At 42.1% G+C, this 23,244-nt stretch overlaps 5 protein-coding genes and 1 long non-coding RNA gene across 8 annotated transcripts in view; 1 reads left to right on the top strand and 5 right to left on the bottom strand.

Annotated features, from left to right (window-relative positions):
* Window positions 1-2,650, bottom strand: part of LOC109468838 (gamma-secretase-activating protein-like) — a 29,167-nt gene extending 26,517 nt beyond the window's left edge. The window contains exons 1-3 of the mRNA XM_019767182.1: window positions 2,645-2,650; window positions 2,426-2,489; window positions 2,016-2,093 (exon numbers count right to left, since the gene is read on the bottom strand). Coding sequence (XP_019622741.1) covers window positions 2,016-2,093; window positions 2,426-2,489; window positions 2,645-2,650 — 148 coding nt within the window. The remainder of the gene's footprint in view (window positions 1-2,015; window positions 2,094-2,425; window positions 2,490-2,644) is intronic.
* A 342-nt stretch (window positions 2,651-2,992) lies between these two features.
* LOC109469550 lies at window positions 2,993-3,578 on the bottom strand. The gene is made up of 3 exons (XR_002140199.1): window positions 3,539-3,578; window positions 3,368-3,406; window positions 2,993-3,052 (listed from the first exon to the last, which is right to left on the bottom strand). It is a non-coding gene; the product is annotated as an uncharacterized LOC109469550 (long non-coding RNA).
* Window positions 3,579-3,889: 311 nt separating this feature from the next.
* On the bottom strand, window positions 3,890-8,456 carry LOC109468846 (gamma-secretase-activating protein-like). Its single transcript, XM_019767194.1, has 11 exons — window positions 8,253-8,456; window positions 7,506-7,627; window positions 6,984-7,040; window positions 6,682-6,751; window positions 6,315-6,392; window positions 6,019-6,104; window positions 5,553-5,631; window positions 5,236-5,285; window positions 4,978-5,082; window positions 4,568-4,633; window positions 3,890-3,943 (listed from the first exon to the last, which is right to left on the bottom strand). The coding sequence occupies exons 1-11, from the start codon at window positions 8,335-8,337 to the stop codon at window positions 3,890-3,892; spliced, it is 852 nt and encodes a 283-aa protein (XP_019622753.1). The 5' UTR covers window positions 8,338-8,456.
* Window positions 8,457-10,538: 2,082 nt separating this feature from the next.
* Window positions 10,539-12,073, top strand: LOC109469522 (peripheral-type benzodiazepine receptor-associated protein 1-like). The gene is made up of 2 exons (XM_019768050.1): window positions 10,539-11,511; window positions 11,695-12,073. Exons 1-2 carry the CDS (start codon window positions 10,570-10,572, stop codon window positions 12,034-12,036), a joined length of 1,284 nt encoding a protein of 427 aa, XP_019623609.1. The 5' UTR covers window positions 10,539-10,569; the 3' UTR covers window positions 12,037-12,073.
* Window positions 12,074-14,528: 2,455 nt separating this feature from the next.
* LOC109469465 (UPF0676 protein C1494.01-like) lies at window positions 14,529-20,200 on the bottom strand. Its single transcript, XM_019767985.1, has 7 exons — window positions 19,876-20,200; window positions 18,816-18,940; window positions 17,716-17,797; window positions 17,153-17,266; window positions 16,033-16,209; window positions 15,542-15,649; window positions 14,529-15,003 (listed from the first exon to the last, which is right to left on the bottom strand). Exons 1-7 carry the CDS (start codon window positions 20,032-20,034, stop codon window positions 14,824-14,826), a joined length of 945 nt encoding a protein of 314 aa, XP_019623544.1. The 5' UTR covers window positions 20,035-20,200; the 3' UTR covers window positions 14,529-14,823.
* Window positions 20,201-21,126: 926 nt separating this feature from the next.
* Window positions 21,127-23,244, bottom strand: part of LOC109472549 (TBC1 domain family member 30-like) — a 39,680-nt gene continuing 37,562 nt past the window's right edge. For all 3 annotated transcript variants that reach the window (XM_019772343.1, XM_019772335.1, XM_019772350.1), the window contains one exon: window positions 21,127-22,992. In XM_019772343.1, coding sequence (XP_019627902.1) covers window positions 22,248-22,992 — 745 coding nt within the window. In that variant the 3' untranslated portion in view covers window positions 21,127-22,247. The remainder of the gene's footprint in view (window positions 22,993-23,244) is intronic.

The raw sequence follows: 23,244 nt of genomic DNA on the forward strand, positions 1-23,244 counted from the left end.
AAACTAACAAAATAGAAATATGTGAGTAGAGAAGGAGAGACTGGTGATGTTCACGGGATGTCTGCTGTTTCCTGATCTTGGGGGATAAAAAGCACTCTGTATTTAGCAGAAATATAATATTATAGAAGCTTTATAGGTTCACGGGATGTCTGCTCTTTCCCGATCTTGGGGGGTAAAAGAACTGGTTATAACCAGATTGTATTTAGCAGAAATATAACGTTATATCTTAGAGGCTTTATAGACTGGACAAAAAGAAGTGACTTTTGTGTGATAAACTACAAACAAACAAAATACAAATTACATGAGTTAGAGAAAGAGAGACTGATGAAGTTCACGGGATGTCTGCTGTTTCCTGATCTTGGGGGGGTAAAAGTACTGGTAACCAGATTATAGTTAGCAGAAATATATATTATAGAAGCTTTATAGACTTGACAGAAAGTTCTGTGATATTCGTATGTCTAACTACAAACTAACAAACTAGAAATACAAAGGTAGAGAAAGAGAGACTGGCGACATTCATGGGATGTCTGCTTTTTCCTGATCCTGGGGGGTAAAAGCAGATGTAAGAAGTTTATATTCAGCAGAATTATTTACTATAGAAGCTTTATAGACTGGACAAAAATAAGTGACAGGATTATATTTAGCAAAACTATATATATTACATGAATAGTTATAGAACTTTTCACTCTGGTGCTTTGGTTAAATGTACAGGAAAGTGAAGTCTTTGAGCGTGACATCTTAATTTGACTTGCCTGTGAGGCATGTAACACTCATGTAATATGTATCTTGTTATAGTTTGTCTGACCCTGACCTCTTCTCTTATGAAAAACATACAGGGCACTGTATCAAGCCATTATGGCACACAAAAACCACTCAGAACCACCACAGTGGCTGTAGAACACTGCTAAGTCCAAAGTCAAAGGGTAAGAAGGCATCACCCCCTTAGTCCAAGTACAGAGCCCAGTTTGAAACACCTAAGTGCATGTGGCTCAACACTATACCTTTCTGTATCTGTATCGGTATAGCCGGTATACCGGGTAACTGCCCTTCGGCGTAACACACCAGCTAATACCTTTGCATGTAATGACAAGATTTCAGGAGAGACAGTATGTCTTAGCATGCCACTTCTTAGTCTTGCACTTTCTACAGTGTTAACTTCAAGATGCTTGCACAGATAAACCTATATGACTGTGCATGTAGTGCACCACAATAATCATTGTGATTCACATACTAGTTAGAGTTTACCAGTGGTGATTAGGATAGGTTGTATTGAACTGTGTATTGTATTGGGTTGTATTGTAGGGATACTTTGTACATATACAATTGTATCTATGTGTACATCTAAATTAAATCTTTCTACATTGTACTTTATGTTAGTCTTTTTATGAAAGACCCTTTTTGTGTTTTTATTTCATCATCATACTCGAGTAAGACATTCCAATTTCTTGGTGACATCCAACAACGTTCACAAAAAATAGATGGATAGGCAGGGCTGAGCACCACAACTTAATAACATTACCTCATCAATTACAATAATGTTCCTCCTTACAGTGCATCAGTAAGTTTTCAGAAACATCTTTATACAATGTACATGTAATGTTACTTAGTTTTATCATAATTAGTTCCTACATTCAAGATGAGTTACCCGGTAGGAAAAAGACTAGTCTAGATTTGTTCCATCCACATGTATAGCTCTTAAAAAATTATATAATGTTCATTATGGTATACTTATCACAAACTGAACCATACACAGTGAATTATCGCAAGGAGCTTGATGATAGTCAGTAATCTACATGTACATGTACAAGTATACACACTTACTGTGGTAATTAAATGAATTAAGACCTATTGGAATGTCTATTGTCTTTCTTTTTTCATTATATCCTTCTCAAACTTAACACTTCTGCAGAGGAGAGAAGATGCAGATAAATAAACTTAATGATTTTATTTTGTATTAATTGAAGATGTAATATGTGTCTAAATCGTAAAAGCAATTGGAAAAATATTTTACTCACTGAATGGGAAGAAATGAAGCTTGATGCTGACAGCTTCCAGTCGGGCAAACCCAGGCATACAGCAGTGGAGAACAGTAGCTGTACATGGGCAGGTGAAGGGAGGGTTTTAGTTTTTAGGTTAAGTCTCAGATTCCAGGATGTTAAGTTTGTTCTTTCAAACATGGAAATGTGTGTTTGCAAAATCTTTAAAAAGAAATTGAAATATCAAATCTGATTTGCAGTGAAAAAAAAATTGAAGTGATCTGAAACGAGTTAAGCTTTGTGAACTTTTGGTTGAGCAACAACAGCTAGGATTCAAACTCCCAACCTCTTGGTCCAGAGGCAGGGATGCTATTAACCACTGTTAATGTTATCACACAATTTAAAGGAAATCCTTGATGTGATTTGAAAAAAAATGTAATGTTTCTCACCTCGATGTAACATGAAGACAGAGTACTCTATATCTACAACATCATACTCCCCAATGTCTTCTCCCTGTAAGAAACAACACAGCACATTTGAGCAATTATCAGCTACAGCCTTAACCAAACATCGCACAACTTCTCAGAATCTAAAACATGGCTTGACTTTATTCCATGGTACAGATCGTAACTGAGGTGATAATGAGAGCTGTACTTCCCTTCTCTCACATACATGATGATGACTGGTTTATTGTTATTCACATAAACATACAGGTTAAAAGTCTATGGCGGCCTAACTTCTTACAAATTAAAATCTTGAAGAATATTATCAATACAGACTTACACTACATATACATATGAAATACAACATCAACAGTACAATACAACAGTTCGGCCAGTATAACATCTGGTATGTTACACAACTTACATATCGTTCAACAACTTTGTCATATAGTAGATACATGTACATTCAGAAGATCTGTCAAAACAAACAAGAATGCTGAGAAGGAACTATTTGGATATTGGAATAAAGTCAAGTCAAAAGATTGACCTTCCAGTACTTTTTCCAAAGTCTCACCTGTCCATGCTGGTCGTCTGGAGTTATAATGGGGTGCTGGTAACAGATACACAAGGAGCCTTGGAATGAAAAAGAAAGAAACAATCACATTACTAAGCCAAAAGTCACAAAAATTACAACCTAAAAACCTTTCCTTAGTAGAAGTACATGTATGTGTAGCTATGAATATGTGAAGACCCACTGCGTTTTGGATATACAAAACTTCAGTTGTCGTCCACTGCAAAATTACTGTACTACCTGTATCTTGTTGGCTGAATGAAGATTTCAAACAAAAGCATACACATGTATGGTATTTATGAAATTCTGGTTAAATGTATTTCAAAATTTACTTATTACATTATACATGCTGAAAAGATAATTTATATGATCCTTACCTCCAGGAAGAGCTATAACCTCACAACGGAGCTTTTGATCTGAAGCAAAAAATAATACCGGTACAGGTAGGTTTGACAAATCTCATCCTTTTTATCATAACTTGTAGCCACAGCAAAATGAAACTCAAAAAATCTTAAAACAAAATGTATTCAAGACGTGTAATGTCTTACCTGTGACTTTATTACAGAGGGGAAGGTGCTTATAGGTGCTTCTGTACAAAACAGAAAGGATAACTTTGTACGGACTTTGAAATAAAAACATTCTATGACTTTGTCAAACACCAGAGTTCAACATTTGCTGTTGAAACCATTGAATCCACGACTGCATACATGTGCATTAGTCTGATTATATAATGATTTTAATCTTAAAAGCATTCATCTGTAGGGAAAGTCGTACGATAGATTGCTATCACATGCAACAATACAAGTCTATATAGTAGGTGTGAAAATGACTTTCTAGGAATTAAAACTTATCTGACTGTACTTTTTGAGATGTAAGTCAAATTAATGCAACAGGCAGACTTACGGTGCTTTTGACACCTCTGGAGGAAGGCTTATTGGCAGTTGGACTTCCATCTGTTTTGAGAGAAGAAAAGGGGTGATGTTGGTAATAATAAGTGGCTTTGTGATAGAAGTAACTGGACTGTGTCATCAGTACTTCTCCTAACATCACATTACACATTGCACGTAACCTGCACACTTCCAGACATGTACTTAGAATAGAAGTCATAGAATGATGAAAATGTAATTTCTTTATCTTAAGCGGGTTGAAGAAGAGACAGAGTACGTCTCGAAAGCTCCCCAGCATAGCTGAACTTTTGTTGTGTGTTTAAGTATAAATATTTTGTCAAAAACATTTCTTTACCTCTAATCACAAGTTAAGTTTAAGTTACGCTGCAATGTGTTTCTTTTCAGCCAGTCTCTGCTAAACTACTATTCCTATGGGTTCCAAGACTACTGCCAAAACAGTCTTCAGTCCTTATTTTTGTAATGTTAGACACATTAAAGACACAGCCAAAACCTTGCATCAATACTGAAATGAGGCCCATGCCACAGCCATATGTTCTTTTCTCCGAGTGTCTACCATTCCCAATGGTTCAAATTACTGCCAAAAAACACACTCTAACTTCTGCGATGTCAAAGAACACAGTGGATAAAACTTTGTCTCACAATGTTGTACATGAAAACATTATTGCCTACCATAACTTCTGGAGGGTGCTTTTCATAGAACTGCATGCAGGTAAAGGTCAGCTTAGAGCTGCTGTTCTGTAGGAAAGAAGTGTGAGCGTGAGAAAGGCTGTTTATAATTGCATTGTACCAGCATATACAGGTAAAATCATGTCACTTCTTATAAGAACTATAAAATCACAAAATGACCATTTCTAAAATCATATCCAGTTGCTTGAGTAACCGCTTTTGGGCGTATCAGCTGGATGTCTAACCTTCATCCTCGCACAAAATTAAGTGTTTTCCATTTTACAATTTGGAAGATTATGTGTATTATTCATCCTACAACATGTGTCAAAAATTTATACTAGAATTTTCAAGAATAATTTTATTCCGTTCTCTAGAAATTGTATATCAACGCATCGATCATTGCTAGACCATACTTTTTTCTTCTGACTGAGGTAGTACAGTCTCTGCCTCTGGTGGTCCCACTGTGCCCACTGGAACCTTTTTGCCAGAACTTCAGTTCTCGGCTGGCCACACATCTCCTGCAGTTGCAAACAAAATCAGTAGGTGGCTCTTTTGAGCAGTGCTGGCTGAGATGTCAGTTTTGACAGAAAGTGAAACAAGTCTTTGAATTTGGTAAGCAAGAGCATGGAGGTAGAAAAAGAGAGTAAATGAGACAGCGAGACATTACTTACCATGCCGCTGTATCCAACCCTGGATAATTTCATATGGTACAGTCCTATCACTGTAAAATGAGAAACAAACTCCTTTGAAATTTAGTTTGCCTTCCAGTTTAGTGCAGTTCTTAAAAATATTACACTTTATTTACAAGCCAAAATTTACAACAAACAAAAAGGGCAGAGAAGCCCATACACAGGTTCTACATTTACTTTACTATACATTCTCACAAATCTAGAATTGAACATTTTATTATTACAGTAGCATTTTGACATAACAAGCATTAACATAACAAGTTGTTACACAATGATTAAAAATGATTGAAACAACTTACATTCTTTATGGATGAGGAAGAGCATATGAGACTCCTTGCTGGTTGTGTCTCCATATCCCTGCCCCTTCCCATGCAGAAACTGAAACAAGAGATGCACAGACTTGGCACACAAGTAAATGCATGTACAACAAGCTCCAAAAAGACTAAGGCCAAAAAGACCTGGATAGAGTGTGTCAAGAAGGACATCAGAGAGGACATTAGAGAGGCTTGAACCTGCTGATAGTCTTTTGGAGGTGTGGTGTGAAGTCTAGCCAACTACTGCCCTGCCCTGTACGTACACCCACAGCAGTAGATTCAAAGCCCGGATATAGTGAATGAGTGACACCATACTTAGCCATAAGGGTCTAAAAAGTGGGAGGGCTGCTAAAAGTGTGATGTACATTTGTACATGTAGTCATGGGCCAGTTGTTATGCCTATTCTACCTGACTCTGAGACTGGCAGGTTCAGGTACTACATGTTCCTTACCTGCACCATAAGGTAATTGTCCCTCTCTATGTTGAGGTAAAACACTCGGTTGGCGGGCTGCACCTCTGCAAGGTAGGACCTGTACACTGGAAATTAAACATAACAGTCAGTTCCTCAACCAAAATTATAGACTGACGCACAAACAGCAACAAGCAAATACTTTCCAATTTAGAGCTGTGTACCTAAACAAGTTTGGCCAATTGTCACAAGTTAGTTATACTTAGTGTAGCCAATTTTTTTTTCTTAAGTTGTGAATTGTTGTCTTCATCTAAAAACAAGACACACAGATAAGATACCTTGTGCGTGATGTCTTCCTTCTGAGTGCCGTGCAGGAGACCCAGAGGAGGAGGGGGCCTTTTCCTGGGTGGTGAAGGCTGAAAAAAAACTTTTAAATTAGCTACAGATGACAACTTCCAACATTCAGTAATTCACAATGTACAGAAAACACAATACAATCAGGATAATATACTGGATAAATTCTCTGAGGGGTCAAACCTACTAGCTCTACACTACAAATTAAGTTTTAGACTTCTCTGCCTGTCCTTGGCATGTTTTACATATACTAGGATTTTTACACTTTACATGTAGAAGAAAACACTTTTTATATGTAGAAGAATAGAAGAAAACACTATTTATAGCTAACAATATTTAATACACACTTACCAAGAAGTGTCCTCTCCTGGTTTACTGTACAGTTGACAAGATGTACCAGCTTCTCATGGACAAAAAGGACCTGCATAATAGAGTATACATCGATTGGCTGATGTTTCATTTATGTCAGAAAGTACAAAAGCTAATACTTAGCAGTCAAGCCCTCCTAATCCTATATTAAACTGTGATAGATAGATGTACTAGTACATTATAAATGTAGTATTTACACAAGTATGGGCCAGTCTGAAAAATACATGGGTGACATTCTTGTTTATCCAACTATTTGTTGTGAAAACAAACAATACAACACTCACAGTGTTCTCTTTGCTGACTGGCTCATACAGACCAATGTGACTAACAATGACATCATCCTGAAATGTAAACAAATTTAAGACATGTTGTTTTATATATATGTTAGATATCAAGACATCTCACATAAGTGGTCAATAAATACACTAACATTAAACTTGTGTAGCGAGAGTTTTGTGAGTTTGAAATCTTCTAGAGTATACTCCAATGAGACAATGTATAAAAAAGTATAAAAGTATACTCCAGTAAGACAATGGTCTATATCTAAAGATGATGCAATGCCCCTGCACTAAGTCAATATATAACTTCTTAAAATTGGGTCATTTCTGCTCTTAAAATATTCATGAGGTAAGTGCGTAGAACATGTGTATTCATGTTGGTTATCCAGCATTGTGGGTAATATGTCAAAGTTCACGGCCAATTGGCCATTACTTAGGCTCAGTCAGGGACATTCAAATTTGACTGTTCATATCACAAATTGTCCTGTGGTATCACATGCAGTTATCTGCACTATTTTTCCCCTTCACCTGTCTGTAAGGTGAGACGTCATCCCAGGTGTACAGCACAGCTCCGTCTCTCTCCTGTCCCAGAACCCTCACCTGTCTGGGAGCACCTGCATCTGCACCTGTGTCTGCACCTGCACCTGCACCTGGGTATAAGAACACATTATAGTAACATGATTTTATAAATTGACCCTAAACCCCACTGCCACCCACATCAGTCAAAACGAATACGTAGAATTTGACCAACGTTAACATGTATCGACTCTCTCACACTCATAGCCTGGGTACCATCAAGGTTAGTTTACATCTGCTATGTAGCATCTGTGGGAGGAGACATAAACTAACCAGGACCTGAGGATGGTACCCAGGCTACGTCTCTCATTGGTTAAATTTTGAATTCCAGGTCGGTTTAACCGCAATTATGCCTTCCTATCAAACTCCTTGGTTTACTAAGTATTCAATTACACTAACTGACAACCTGTCCAGATAATACATTCATTGACAAATAAAGCTTAACGCCAACAAATTTTATGTAATATATTTTTGACGACAGATGATACGCCCCAAAATTTATATGATTTGCACTTGCCAATTTCTCCATAACCCAGCTTACTTGGTTATTGCACGTTATAGATCCTGTGCAGCGCGATAACTGTCATTCCCCCGACTACAGAATTAAGTATAGTGTACCTTTACGTTGATGATAAATATAAACTACATACTTCTGGTTCAGACGCCCCTCCCACAAAACCCCCAAACTATCGCTCTCACCTGAACTCTCCTGGTTGAGTAGAGTAACGATGTCCTTTTTGAGGTCGAAACACGTCCTGAAGTCCAACATGGCCGCATGTTCCATTTTGGGGAGTTCTACATCTGTATAACGCTGTTCCTCATCAAACTAAACAAACTTTCTTGTTGCTTCCTCCTCTGAATTTTTTTCTCTCGACGCCATTTTGATTTGCACTTTGACCCTGCCCCAGCTGACTGCCAAGTGAAGTGCCCCCTAGCGTTGAATAAGAGCATTGCAGAAATAGATGTCGTTGGTATCCATCAGTCTTTCAGAATTGGTAACGCTATATAAGGATGTATTTCAGACAAAATTGCTTGTGACGATAGCAAAGATCCCACGGTTCTAAAGCTAATCATATCATATTGTCGCCTTTCACACGTCTTTTTTTAATTTTGCAAATTGAGGGAGAGCTCTGTCGGAAAGTTTTCAGGGGTTCATCATATCAATACTATTTCATGACTTGTTTAAGCGCTAGTGCTGGCAAATCACTGAAAATCCTAAACATCTTTGTTAATGGAGTCGACTTGGTAAATTTGATAATTACTTGATAAATGATAACGTTAGATAAATATCGGGCAACTTCCCGTGGCCATTGCCGTGATGGGGTTACCGTTGCAATTCTCTGAAGACGACCCATAAGATAAAGTTGTACAGAGAAAGATTGGACCTACCGAAGAGAGTTTCATATTGCGCAATGCTTACAACTATAGACGTGTATGAGAAATTTTCAACCCAAAAGACTTTTTTTCATTACGGTGAGGAGTGAATGATACGGTAGCCAGCAACCGTGACACAATTACAAGGACGACGAGCATCTTGGGTCGGAAGCTGAAAAAAAAATGAAATAAAAAAGGGCCCAGCACACGCGCCAAGTATCGCGTATCAGCTCACACGTTAGCCAGGCCAAGGACACACGTAGCTCTCTCTATAAAAAAGGAATACATTGTATCATTCTTTGAATTACAACTGTTCCAACTCTCGCGGGACTGCGGATGTGACTTGGCGCTTCCTCTGTGGAGCAATCAACCTGCATCAATATTTCACATCCTCGCGGACGTGTAATTTGGGTTTTCAGTCAGACCAATTTTCTTCATCAATAAATCAAGAGGGACAGGAGGAAAGTGTCCCAGACGGGTGGCATGTCGTATAGTCTCCAACAGTCTAGCAACGCGGGTTTTAAGACATAGCAAAATTTTGCTAGATCGAGAGTGATTTGCAAGGGGGATTTGGCTACTTTAGACTTGATTTTTTCCTTCCAAGGGAGAATGTAACATTAACTCACCTGGTCAATAATTCACTGTAACTATATGTTTTTTATTTAGAATTTTACTGGCCTATTGGAGGCTAGGCTTGACGTTCCTGCACATTTCAGGTGACAGTAACGGATAGCGTCCAATCCAAGGCGACGCGAACAGAACTGACTTGCGCAATCTGTTTGAAAACTGTGTCTGTCGTACAAGCAATACCTGTCAGTATGATATGATTTTGGCGCTCTTTTGTTGCCGTGCATGAGTTTAACTCTTGTGTTTAAGTTTGGCAACAGCATCTCTAGAACATCACTGTTTTAAGCGTGCACATCCTTTGAAAAGTATCTTAACTTTTTCTCAGACGCAATCTTAATGGGGAGACAGTAATTATGTACTTCGTCCACTTTGCCTTGAGAAGATGCAATTCTGTATTCACCTGTCCTAGCGACTGTTGACCTCATAATTTGGAACCATACATGTTCGTGAGCAGCAAAAGAACAATTAAGATCCAATTAACCAACCTTCTACGAAAACAGGAGTTTGGAAAGTAGATAATAAAATACAGGTTTAGTGATGTGAATCTCTAACAAATATTCGAATTTAACTTTTTCACTTGCCCTTGAAAAAAGAACTAGAACTAGAAAAGAGAGGTTATATATACAACTAGAAAAGAGAGGCTATATATACACTCAGTATGCGTATACAATAAGTAGTACTGTCCTCCTATATACACACAGACACGCTAGCTTTCCGGCAATTATGTAATTTTAGGTCCCACACGTCACATAAATGGAGCAGACAGAGAGGCTAGGATTGGTGGAGCTTGCTACGAGGTCCTTAGCAACGGTCACCATGTCTAACAGCGCCATGCACTCTCATTGGTCAAGTGCGCTTCCATGACAACCGAACATAGCAACCAGCGTCGCCAAGGCAACCTCCTCCGCGTCGGGTAAACGAATCACGATGGGTATTTAAAGACCGGCAAGTCAAAGACCAGTCGACTGCAAGCCTTTTGAAAGTCGGGACCGTGTCGTCAGATTAAGGTCCAACCATGAGCAGAGCAGTCCTGAAGAAGCGAAGCAGCGGGGCCAGTCTGGCCGACCCTGACTTGAACATCAGGAGGATGGAGAACAGCAGAGAGCAGCGGGTCCAGGACGACGTACCTCCTCCTCAACCGGAGCCAACCCGGGAACCAAACGGCCACATGGACGAGGAGGAAGGCGTCACCCTACCCGAAGTCATCGAAAAGAACTACGCCACCAAGAAGAGGAGCCCCATCAAGGTTCTCAACAACTCGCCGGTGGTCATCGACGATTTTCGCGCGAAGCTGAAGATCCACCAGCTTCAGACAGAGCTGATGAAGAAGAAGATGGAGTGCGACTACCTCCGCGAGGAGGCCAAGCAGCTGACGGACGAGCTCAAGTTCGAGAGGTTCATGCTGAAGAAAAAGACCAACGAAGCGATCAGCGCGCTCCAGGAGAAGAACAAGGAAATGACGAAGGAGAACCAGGATCTTAAGAAGAAGGAACTGGAAACGAAGAAGGCGATCGGCGAGCTGGATAAGAGCATGGGGAATACCAAGGCGATGCTGAAAGAGGCGGAGGACAAAATGGACAGCGTGGAGAAGGAAAAGCTTCGCGCCGTGGCGGATCTTGAGGAACTTCGGTCAGTAAACCGTCGTCTGCTCGCGGAAAAGCGGGAGGCAAAAGTAGCAGAGGTGGAAGCGACTCACCGAGCAAGCGAAGCGGAGAGGGTAGCGCAAGAGGAGCTCAAGAAACGGCAGGAAGCAGAGACGAAGCACGAAGAACTTCTCGAGCAGAGGGAGAGCATCAAGAAAGAGCGGGACGAGGTCAAACAGGTGTATACCTCGCTGCAAGAACAGCTGGAAATGGAGGAAGAGAAGCGGAAGGAGTTTCCGTCAATTTCAACCCAGACGAACGTTCGCACTTGTCTGCTGTGTTCCAGCGACAGAGAGCACAAGGCCGGCCACCAAGTCATAGAGGGCTGCGAGCTTCTCCCTTACTTCACCCACGGCCCCAACAAGCGGCTGAACAGACACGTCGTCCTGCCAAGAATCAGCGACAAGCCTGGCTCCGCGGACGCCGGCGATGCCGGAAGCTCCGGGTACAACACCGAAGAGAGCAACCCACAGGAGCCACCGGGTTCTCCCCGTAAGGCAGGCGGCAACGGCAGCAGGGGAAAGCCGGCAGCTTCGGGCAACGGGGCCGGCCGCGGCCAGCTTCCGTCCGTCAAAGCGGCGGTTCGGCGCCGCAGAAGCTCGGGGTTGATGCAGCCCCACCCTCCTTACGAGGACATCACGGTGGAGGAGTCGGCGGAGGATGGGATGCTGAACATCTCGATCCACGCCCCGTGGCTGCTGAAGCATCAGGCGGCGGACCCCTACATGGCCACGCCGCCCGGGTACTACGGGTACGGGTACGCCGTGCTGCCGTACGGGGTGGATGACGAGGACCTGGAGGGAGAAGAGGATTCTACTGTGGGTAAAAACGACGAGTGAACTGGTCATACGTGTACGGCAGTACTCTCCAAGCAGAGGTTAGACCTGTTTTCAGACGTTTTGTTAAAGCATTGTAGACATTTTGTCGGGCTTTCTATTTTCTCTCTTTTCGGTACTCGGACCAGGAAACTAAAAGAAAAGGTGACAAAATAGAAAGCCCGAAAGAACCTCTAAATGGTTTAAAAAAACATGAAAAACGTCAACCTCTGGTTAATTGGAGCGAAATACACCGAGACAATGACCTCAGCTGACCCACTGAGTATGAACGTTCGAACATCCTGATGTGAGTACCAATGTTTGCCACCATGGATGTATCAAAACTATAACCTGATGCAGTATTATATTTCTTGTATCGTAATCTAGAACAGACATGAGTCTGAAGAAGAACTTTAGCCTTGGTATGAACGCTACTGTACTTCGCCTTGGACTGGATTCAAGGCAGGTGATCTGCGAACGGAAGGGCGGTTATTCCTTGCATCACCCTTGCCTATCTGTAGCAAAGAACAATACAGCTGCATTATACACACGTCATCCTTTATTTACACAGTTAGCTACACAGTTAAGTCCCTTCCAAGAATCGGCGTTCCAGGAGTAATTATAGCAGACCTATGGTGAGTCAGTGGAGCATGGCATAGCGTGCACACAAGACAGCGCCATTACGGGTTGGTGGCACGTTGATTGTACAAATTACTCCCCAAATTGCGGCCTGGGACGAGCGACATGAATATTTTATCATCTAACCATTTCTTAGACGCAACTGGTACACCAGGAAACATATTTAGCACAAATGTATGAACGAAATTTAGCATTCATACTTGAAATAATGTGTAAATGGATAAGATATGTAACATTCTATATATCTCAGGAAAGTTAGTGCATACTATATCTAATGCGTTAGAATATTATATGAAAGGTAATAGTACAAGATTCTCTGTAATATGTATATATATAAACACAAATGGATTAATAACTCATACCGTTAATGCTGCAGTAGTTATTTAAGACAGTGAAAGTTATATAGTTCAATCTTGATCAAAATCAATACAATTAAACATATAATGACACTTCTTGTGATACATGATGTTCTTAGTTAATCGGATAGGGTCTAATAGCTCGAGACTTCTGCGTTACTCATCATTGGTACGAGAGTTGGTGGTGATTCGAAGCTTAATAGCCATACGCATAACTACATTGTAGCTAACTATCCAGTTAGAGTTTTGAACCTTTGACCCGGAACTTAAATCAGCTATACCCAAACAATTGACACCACACGGCCTCATCCATAACATCAGGGCATAGTCCAATATGGAAAGTTATTTATAATGTATTCCGTTTTGTTATGTTTCTATGCAAATCTACACCACTTCGGAGACAAACGTCATTAATATTGGACCATTGTATACTACACTTTGCCTTATGAAACACCTTTTACATCATGCATAAACGTCGTTCAGAAAAACTATAACCACTGATGTTTTTCAAGATGAATTTCTCCCTGAGATTGACATTCTATTAACCTCTCCTGAAACTTGACTTTCTAGGATTGAGTCATGTAATACCTATTGCACAGAGACACGCACTTGTATTAGTTAGGTTAGCCTGTGTACTAGTAAATGCCATACTTTGTACCCACAACACACAGTTTGGCCAACAAGAGCAGACAACTATTTCGTGACCTATAATAACTCTCACCCTACTGACTTTAGGTCATTGACCTGTATATATAAGTTGTCAGCCTTGTCATGAACATTCTCCATACGCAGTTCTGTCCTCAAACATGTTGTTGCCGGCTTTGAAGTTTGGTTCTGATATTTTTGTGATCTTCATTTATTTGATCTATAGCCACCTTTTCCTAGGCCTGTCTCCTTGTCTATTCTTTTTTTTAGGTTTCCAGTTAAGGATTTTCTTCACATTACAGCGCAAGCTATAATTACTAGTCTGCATAATTACAGAGCTAGTGTTGTTTGTCCCTAGCCTGGTGTCCAGCCTTGTTAGCTTTTTAGTCCGCTATCCAGTACTCCGTCCGGTTGTTGGCGGAGTAGCGGATCTTGGGGAGCAGACTAAACTTAACAAGGCTGGACTACAAGTCCGCTTCATTATTTATAAACACGCAGAGTATAGAACAGGTTAACAAGGCACTTTTTGACGTTCCCCCTGCATCCTCAGTCATAAACAAAAGTACATCGTACGAGGCACCTTCAGTGTTTTTTTTTGCGACGATATCGCCATACGTCGCAGGATCTCTCGTAGGTTTTGAGAAAAAAAAACGGATGCACTTCTTAAAACTTTAGCACCGTTTCTTCTCAAACCTACGACGAGCTAACCTCCAAGCAGATGTCTCGATGACTGCAAAATACAGTATCAATTCGGCCAGGCAGTATCCATTGGCCACCCAACTGGACACAGTCTGGCCAATGGATACTGCCTGGCCAATTTGATACTGTATTTTGCAGCCACCGAAAGATCTTCTTGGAGATTAACGACGTACGGCATGATCGTGGTAGAAAACCCTCCAACGTATGTGACCAAGGCTTAACGCTTAACCCAGACCATTAGTCTCCACCAGACTCCTTTGCAGGCTGAATAAATAGTAGAAATCGGCGTAAAAAGGGGATATAATTGGCCAGAGGAGTTGGCCGCCCAGAGAAGCTCCATTTGCAAGGGCAGGCAAATGGGCCGTCTCTGGTCGTCCAACTCATCTGGCCAATTTAATTCACTTTTTACGCCGATTTCTACCATTTATTCGGCCTGCAAAGGAGTCTGGTAGAAACTACCAGACAGTAGCCCTTAAAGATAGGTCGTATTAAGCTTCTGCTTCACGTAGTCGCGAGCGATCATCGGCTCGTACTTGTCGGAGCCGTCCAGACACTTCAGCTGCACGTCGGAGTCGGCGTGGGCGAAGAAGGCGATGGAGCGGCGGCCCTCGCCCCGGCCCTCCGCCGTCTCAGGGATCATCACGCGGTGTATCTGCAGTCGGTTGGAAAATATTCAAATTTTTTTACCAAAGAAAAAAATGGGATCGAAAGGGGGTGCTAGACCATTTTTTACTAGAAGGAAAATAGATGATAGACTTGATGATTTCATAATCTGGTAAAAAAAACTGCGTCATTGTTTGTTTGCAATGTCTAGTCTAATCTGACCAGTCTAAACTGCCGCCGCGCCGCGTGCCTGCGAAGCTGGTGTGTCACGCCGAAGGGCGGTTATACCGGCTATACAGATACAGATGCACATCAATCAACTTGGCAGAAGTATATAGTACATGCAAGGAGGTTCAAGCTTGGTACATGTAATACTCCTGAATTGTGTTTCATCTCATAAAAAATCAGGACAAGTACATATTTCTTCATATATATATATATATATATATATATATATATATATATATATATATATATATATATGGTGTTCTGGATATGCTAATTTTGTTTTGTTTAAATGATTGTCTTGTCCTGTTTTGTGACACCATTTTGACGTGCAGAAACAGAGAATCCAGCAGATGACTTACAGTGGACACCAGCTTGTCCGCCGTCCACCGCTGTAACATGTCTCCGATGTTCACCACCACAGTCCCCGGGATAGGCGGGGCCGAGACAAAATCGTCCCCGGTGGACACCTTAAAACATACACATATATAACGGTTATATATATATATAGTATCAAAGTTTAACACAAAACCAGATTTGTGGGATTTTCACTTAACCCAGTGGGTACACTTCATTCATTCATTCGTTCATTGAATTTTTCTGATTTGAGAGTACGAGTAGATTTTCATTTAACCCAGTGGGTATATATGTACAACAAAGGGCTTCATTCACACTTAATATTTCTGAATTGTGAGAGAAAGAGTAAATTTGCACTCAACCCAGTGGACATACATGTACAATGAAGGTCCTCTTACCTTAATGAAAAATTGTGTGTGTGTGTGTGTACGTCTGTGTGTTTCCGCTGGGCCCTTTATAGGTCAGTTTTCTGTGAGAGTATATCGGTGTGTCATACCTCCAGCCCGGGTTTGTCCTGGAACAGCAGCGTGATGCAGCCCAGGTCCGTGTGTTCCGCACACCGGAGCTGGTTCTTCTTGACGACGTCCGGCACAGGCGGGTAGCGCAGCGAGCGCAGGTTGGTGCCGTTCGGGCCTGTCCCCATGTGCTTGAACATGTCCAGGAAGCCGGCAACCTGTTGTAGGTATTAAGAAGCCTGGTTACTCGTACCAGACCTATTGTAGCTCCCGAGTCTTTATCCTCACCGCAAATAGAGGATGAAGACTCGGGAGCTAAAATATGTCTGGTAGCAAGGCTACGTAGTAGGTACATGTAAGTTGCGCGTGTTTAGAATATCGATATCGATTGTGTGTGTGTGTGATTGTGTGTGTGTGATTGTGCCTTGAATATCATAGCCTGGGTGCCCGACTGTTGCCAGGACCAGCATACAGGTCAGCTCCTTGGCTCCACACCCCAAGGAACGTTAGACCCTAAGCAGCAACATTTAACTGAGGGGTGTGTGTTGCAATATTTCCTTGTACCATGGACCCGAGGGACAGTCCTGTGTAGGTCCTGGCCGTTGAACAGTCTGACATCCAGGCTAAGCACTAGGACGCCACATAAGGTCATACAATCATCCAAACAGAATACTGACCAATCGACCAGTAATTATGCCAGGCGTCACAAAGTGTTTTCACAAAATAATGAAGACTGAAAGTGTTATGAAAGGTGTCAGGAAGAGAGCCCTTAGGGACAAAACGCTGAGTGGCCATTAGTAATGCTAATTTCTTTGTTCTTCACGTATTCTCCAGGGAATATCGATACTTATGAGGGCAAACATCTCGACAAATCTTAAGTCAGTATCAAATTGGCCAGGCAGTATCCATTGGCCAGAGAGGGTACAATACGCCACCCACTCTGGCCAATGGACACTCCCTGGCCAATTTGATACTGTCTTTTGCCACCCTAGGATCTGCTTAGGGATTACAACAGCCTGCCATCCAGGTTATGTAGTTCTTCGATAAAGGACTTTACACTGTACAGTATTATTTCCCGTAATTTTGCCGCCGTGCCTTTACTTCCTCGTTATCACAACATATTAGTTCCATGGATTATAAAAAAATGTTTTCGCCACTTACCTCGATGCCTAAGCCCCTGGCTATCAGTTCCAGCATCCGGAAAGTGAGGGTCTTGCACGCGGCGTAGAAGTTGAGACATGTCTCCTCAAACTCCGGGACTTCAAATGGCCAAGACTGGCAAAACAAAGTTGGAAATAAAAAAAGGTCATGTCGTAAAATGCAATATGAACTAGAAAGGTAACGTTTGCAAAGCAAAATGCGAATGTTTACTTTCACATGGGTCTAGCCCAACAAACCACTGCTTTGTTTATAGTATATGGTGAGTAGCCAATCTAGCTCTGTCGGACCTGCAACAAAATGTAACCCAACACCAAAGGGTGTCTGCTACAGCACCAAGTACCATGGTGGCAGACGTCTGGTCCAAGTCATTGACATTCTAATATGTATTTGGAGAAGAAGAAGAGAAAGAAGAAACAGAGCAAAACAGTTCCATGACCTCATGACTTTGCCGAATGATGTTAACATTTAAAGGATGGCGGTACATGTTTCGTATTAATTATTGGCTTCGTTTTTTAAGCATTTAATCATGCTTTGTAGTGTAGAGTCGGCGGAAGAATACTAACCTCGTCATCGGTGATTGGGATTTTGATGCCGTAGTACTCCTTGAGGTCGCCCGGCCGGTCCACCCCTGAGAGACCACTCAGGCTGAACATGCGGGATTAACATAAACAACAGGTTACGCAATGCCTTCAGCAAGACAGGTGTGAGTTGAGCGTGCATTGCACTGATCTACACACAAAGTCTCTACGCAATCTGGAGTTGTTGTTTTTAATCATCAAAACATCAAAACATAACAAGGACAGTGTGACGCTGCACTCAAGTTTACAACTTATATTAACAGGGCCACACAACAAAAAAAAGTACAATTAACATTTACATATACAAAGTTGACATATCTGTGCGCCGTAGTCCGACCACTCCAAGACATAAAAAATGTTACATCTGGAGTTGCTGTAGATTTCTGGTATCCGCACGGTGTATTGCGCATCACCCTCGGTCCCAGCCCTCCCGCGGATCGGATCTCCCTCCAGCCTCCGGCCGTCGGGCGATCCGACGCGCGGTCGGGCTGGTACCTCGGGCGATACGGAATACCCCGTGATGTATTCTATATAGATCACGTTGCAGGCATGTGCGCTGAGCCTGATGCGCTCGCCCGCACGTGTTCGAACAGGTGGCCGACCACGCTCGAGGGAGGGGTTAGACCCGGCGAGAATACAACGCTTTCTATTGTCATTGTTTGTTGTAATAAAGTTGAAATAAATAAATTTATTACGTTATGATATTAACAATATACATTGTTACACTAGCATACTAGTACCTATTTTCAAAAACATTTGAGACCTAGTAAAATGTGTTTCCAATTTCAGCGCTAGGGAAAAACACGGAGTCTTTGAACACCACAATCCTTGGTTTATAACTCTGGTACTTGAAGGTTCTTTAGACTGAGGTCACATTTCCAAACCGGGGCCCGGCCGGGCAGTCTTATGGATCGAAAAGTATAATATAAAAGACAACCAAGCACAAAAAAGTTGAAAATATCAACAATGGGAACTATCTGTGTATATTCATGATATAAATTGTTCATTTTTCGCTAATCCAAACAGCCCGGCCGGGCCCCGGTTTGGAAATGTGACCTCAACATTACAGATCTACATGTACGTACCTTTCTCGTTCGATGCATGCCCAGCCATGCCGCTCCCGGCTGGTGTCCTGAGCCCGGGCGTACTTCTCTTTGATCTCCGCGGGCAGGTCGTAAAACCTGTCGTTCACGTCAAACATCTCATCAACCTGAAGAAGACAGACATTTGTTGAAATTTTCCACATTTTGTGGAAGGATTGGCATAACGGGTTACTATCGCCTCGTCAAGATGTCAACCATGCATGAGGCCGGAATATAAGGTTTGAACTACTCATGCAGGTAAGGACCTACCCTGGTTTTTAACGCGCTCGAGGTGCGATTCTTCTCAAACACGGGACCCCCAGCTTAACGTCCCATCCAAGAGGACGTCGGATGTGATAATCTTGTCGTAAGTCGCTGAAACTTGCTGGTAAAATTTCTCTTTTGTTGTATCTCTTGCGTAAACAAGCCCAGGGCGAAGTAACATTACTAACAAACTATATATGCGGGTGATCATTTGTGATCATACGGCGCTAAACGATTTGCGATTAGCTGTATCCGATCTTCAAAGTCTTTTGGTTACGATTGTTGATCCAGGATCTAAAAGTTCTGAGTTTGAATCGCTGACACCAGTACTAGTGTTAACGTTATGCCCTCAGGAAAGGCACCTTTGTCTCTCAGACAAACAGGTTAGAAAGTGAGGAGTAGTCAGCGTAGGCAAGGGACGTCCTTTCGGATGGGACGAAGAGCCGGGGGTTCTGCATTTCAGTGAGGAGAGTCACTCCTCGATCACGTTTAAGAACCCAACACACATGTACATATCGAAAAGAGTTGGGATCCTTCCCGGTGTGAGCGGTCCAAAACACCTGGCAGTCCTTAATGACCGCGCATTGAGGTCATCTTAGCACAAAAATGGCAGGTGCTCCATACCCTGCGACGCGGCTAGCCCCACCAATATCGCACGCACGAGTCGCAATTCAGACTGTACTACATGTAAAAGAGTAGCCGGATCACCCAGTAACAATCCATCGAGCGCCAAATCTTTTTTTTTTCCTTCTGTTGGCCATTCAAAGTGGTAAAGCGGTAAGAAATTTGCCGTACGCACCTCCTGTTGTGTAATGCCTGTGTTTTTCAGGTACGCGAAGCCGGAGGTTGTGAAGGAGTGCATCAGCTCTTGGGTCAGGGCTTCCAAATCAGCCTCTGCGATGTTCTCGGTGCCCAGACTGTAGGCGGAAAAGTCGATGACTCTGATATAATCATCCATGTTTTCAGACAGTTATCTTCACCTGTATGGGGTGGGCGCGCAGGACCTGGCGAGGCGTCACAAGGGGCTTTCACTAAATAATGAAGCCTGTTACTAAAGGGGTCAGGAGGACAGCCCTTATATTAGGGACAAAAAGCTGACAAACCGGTCTTAATTTGCTCATCACCAATTAATCTCCAAGCAGATCCTAGGGTGGCAGTATCAATTTGGCCAGGCAGTATCCATTGGCCAGAGAGGGTCCAATACGCCACTCTTGGCCGTGATGTCTGTCTGGCCAATTTGATACTGTCTTATGCCACCCTAGGATCTGCTTGGAGGTTAGGCATGTTACTAAATGTCTTTGTTCACCTGACCATCACGTGTGTTGACCCCTATATTCTCCATGGAATTTGGATCCTTTCTTTGCGTGTCATCTAGAGAATGCCTCTAAAAAGGTAGCAGAACTCAATACAGCATATGACCTACATTGTAGTTTGTTTTAGCCTTTTTCGCTTTAAAAAATGAAGACCCCGTGTGCTTGGCTAAAATGCCGCAGCGAAGCCGCATTGCACTAGGAGCTTCTTGAAAAAAAAACATCATGCCGCACTTCACGATCAGTTGAGGATGACAAATAAAAAAGAGAATCGGTTCAATTTTCAAGAGATGAAAGACCTTTGAAAGACCAATACATAATGATGCAGCTGCTATACAACGTAACATCACGTCGGAACAAGTTACCTGAACTGCAGGGATGCATCTCTGCATTCAGGAGCTTGATAGCGGGTAGCCTCTGGTAACTCCTTCGTCGAACACGGCCTTGATATAGCTGTCAATACTCCTTTTATGGCTGTTGAGTATAGGACTATGACTCTGTTTTGACGCATCGGACTTTTTATGTTTACTGTATGTTGTCCACTCTTGTTTTACTGTATGTAACAATGTCTTATAATTTTGCTGGGCCCCCTTGGAAAACAGCTACAATGCAAGCTGAATGGGGTCATCCAGCCGTCCTGTGATGAAATAAAATAAATAAATAAATAAGACACTGTCCTGGCGAAGTACTTTTCTGGGATGTTGGGAACAATGACCAAGATCCGCAGGCATTTCAGAATATAGCTTTTATTGCCATTTCAACACATTTTTTTCCTGATTGCAGCAAGTTCTTCTTCTTAATTAGCACATGTACAACAGAGCCCTGAAAAATCGACCTCTCTTCATTTCTTCAGCAGCTAGAAGCCATGATTATCTACAATGTTCTACTCCAAAAGCGAGAATTACCATTTTGCACCAGCCCATTGCAACCTAGATCACATCCTTCAATGCACTACATCTAAACTTATTCTTCAAGTAGCTATAGACTAGATATCTCTTTTCGTTTCCAATCTGAATACTATATAGATAATAGCATATCTCTGAATGTACAAGAAATATGTACATCTTTTGCATCATAAATCTGCTTAAACAATAGCAAAATGTACATGTTTATACAGTATGCTCCATTACCGTAAAGCATAAAATAATATGTCCTATCATAATAAACATAACACTAACTACTGCATGTAGTTCTACCAGCACACAGTCTATCATAATGTCTAAGTTTTTCCTGTCAAGTTGCCACTCAAAACTTGAAGACTAACAGAAGAGAAGCTTGGGTATCTCTCCATAGAAACTTCATTTGCACTTAAAGTCATCTTGAGTATGCCATACATTCATGTATCAAACCCTCATTAAAGTAAACCTAATGCAAATCTGTGCCACAGACCAAATGTTACCTGTTTCTTCCTCTTACTTTGCATAAGAATCAAATCAACGAGATAATTAGCTTAATCAATAATTTATTCTCCACAATTTTGTTTCCAATTGTTCTGCCTCTTCAACTTAGAACAAAAAAAAAAGATGAATGTATGGCATAATCCAAACCCAAACAATAGAATTTCTATCAAAATGCATAACATCAATCAATCAATCAAACAATCAGCACAGCTTCATGTGGAAGCTCTACTGGTGTATGAGAATACAACTTCAGTGAGAAAGGAGATGACATTTATATTCATTAGCAATTTAGCATCACTCCACAGTGGTCCTGATTTCTGTCATATGAACATCAAATCAAGGTTGCATACAATATATTTGAAAAGTTTTGCACAGAATTCCAACAACTGAGTGCTGTGTACAAATGAAATGTACAAGATCAGGTATTACTAAGCTATATTATTAACACATGAAGACCACGACTATCTGTATGTGGTGGTCTTGGAAGCGCTGGCCATATACTGCCTCTGCAGACACTGGTTGATGTGTGACCTCTTGATCACCGGGAACGGTCCCTTCGTCGGCGACGTGACAGTTTGGTTCTCTCCGGGCGTCTGTTTGTACAAGCTCAGCTGCACTCCGTTCTTTGCCTTCGCCGTCTTGAACTGTTTGGGTCGCGGGAAGGGGTAGAACTTGCCTCCGATCGTTCCCGCGCTGTCTGGCCGCGCCTTCGTCAACTTGATTCCCGGGAGGGTTGGACTGGAAGGCCTCTGGTTCTCGATGGAAGACGTGCTGGAGGGGGAGGGGGGGTCTTTGGATGAGAAGTTACTGATGGCTTGAAGGTCAAGGTCAGTCGGACGCGGCTTCATCTTCTTGTTGTCCGTGGCGTCGGTTTCCCCGGCAGTGTTCAAAGGTTTCCACGTTTCTGTTGTTGGCACGGTGCTGTCGTTTTCGCTGGAACTGTCGCACGCCGAGCTCATTCCCCTGGCCATGAAGTCGGCGTGCGTTTCGTCCTCGCTGGAAGGCTGGATTGGCGAGAGGACAGTGTTGCTCCTCTCCACGTCCTGTGGGACAATATCTGATGTGGTTTTCAGCTCGGGTTCGCTGTCCGAAGTGTCGCACACCTCGCTCTCCTTCCCTCCACCCTCCTCTTCCTGTATCTCCTCCATACCCGTCCGCTCGGACACTACGCTCCCCTCATTACTGTCCACCGACTCCCTCTCTTTCCTGAACAGAAGGAAAACGGGTAACAATATGGTGTTACAGTACGTAATAAAGTAATGTCTTCCAATGTAGATAAATTGACAAATATGCACAATACATGTGAGTATACTACGTCAGTACATGACGAACAACTGCAAGACCACCAAAATTGACACCAGAAGAAAAGTTGCACAAGAAATAGAATGATGTAAATCATTTTCACCAAGTACAGTACGGCACACTCACTAGACAGCTTTAAACAACACTTACACAGTT

Source organism: Branchiostoma belcheri, unplaced genomic scaffold (genome assembly GCF_001625305.1).
Source record: "Branchiostoma belcheri isolate BF01 breed outbred unplaced genomic scaffold, Haploidv18h27 scaffold10, whole genome shotgun sequence".
Taxonomy (NCBI): domain Eukaryota; kingdom Metazoa; phylum Chordata; class Leptocardii; order Amphioxiformes; family Branchiostomatidae; genus Branchiostoma; species Branchiostoma belcheri.

Bases quoted from the DNA above. Each gene is read 5' to 3' on its own strand.
- LOC109468846 (XM_019767194.1), bottom strand. From the start codon at position 8,337: ATGGAACATGCGGCCATGTTGGACTTCAGGACGTGTTTCGACCTCAAA. The intron at 5,632-6,018 runs GTAAGGAACATG...CTCTTGTTTCAG, and splicing joins ACAATTACCTTATGGTGCAG to TTTCTGCATGGGAAGGGGCA. The intron at 3,944-4,567 runs GTAGGCAATAAT...CTCTCAAAACAG, and splicing joins AGCACCCTCCAGAAGTTATG to ATGGAAGTCCAACTGCCAAT.
- LOC109469522 (XM_019768050.1), top strand. From the start codon at position 10,570: ATGAGCAGAGCAGTCCTGAAGAAGCGAAGCAGCGGGGCCAGTCTGGCC. The intron at 11,512-11,694 runs GTCATAGAGGGC...TCTCCCCGTAAG, and splicing joins AGCACAAGGCCGGCCACCAA to GCAGGCGGCAACGGCAGCAG.
- LOC109469465 (XM_019767985.1), bottom strand. From the start codon at position 20,034: ATGGATGATTATATCAGAGTCATCGACTTTTCCGCCTACAGTCTGGGC. The intron at 18,941-19,875 runs GTGCGTACGGCA...TGTCTTCTTCAG, and splicing joins CAGGCATTACACAACAGGAG to GTTGATGAGATGTTTGACGT. The intron at 17,798-18,815 runs GTACGTACATGT...CCGCATGTTCAG, and splicing joins GCATGCATCGAACGAGAAAG to CCTGAGTGGTCTCTCAGGGG.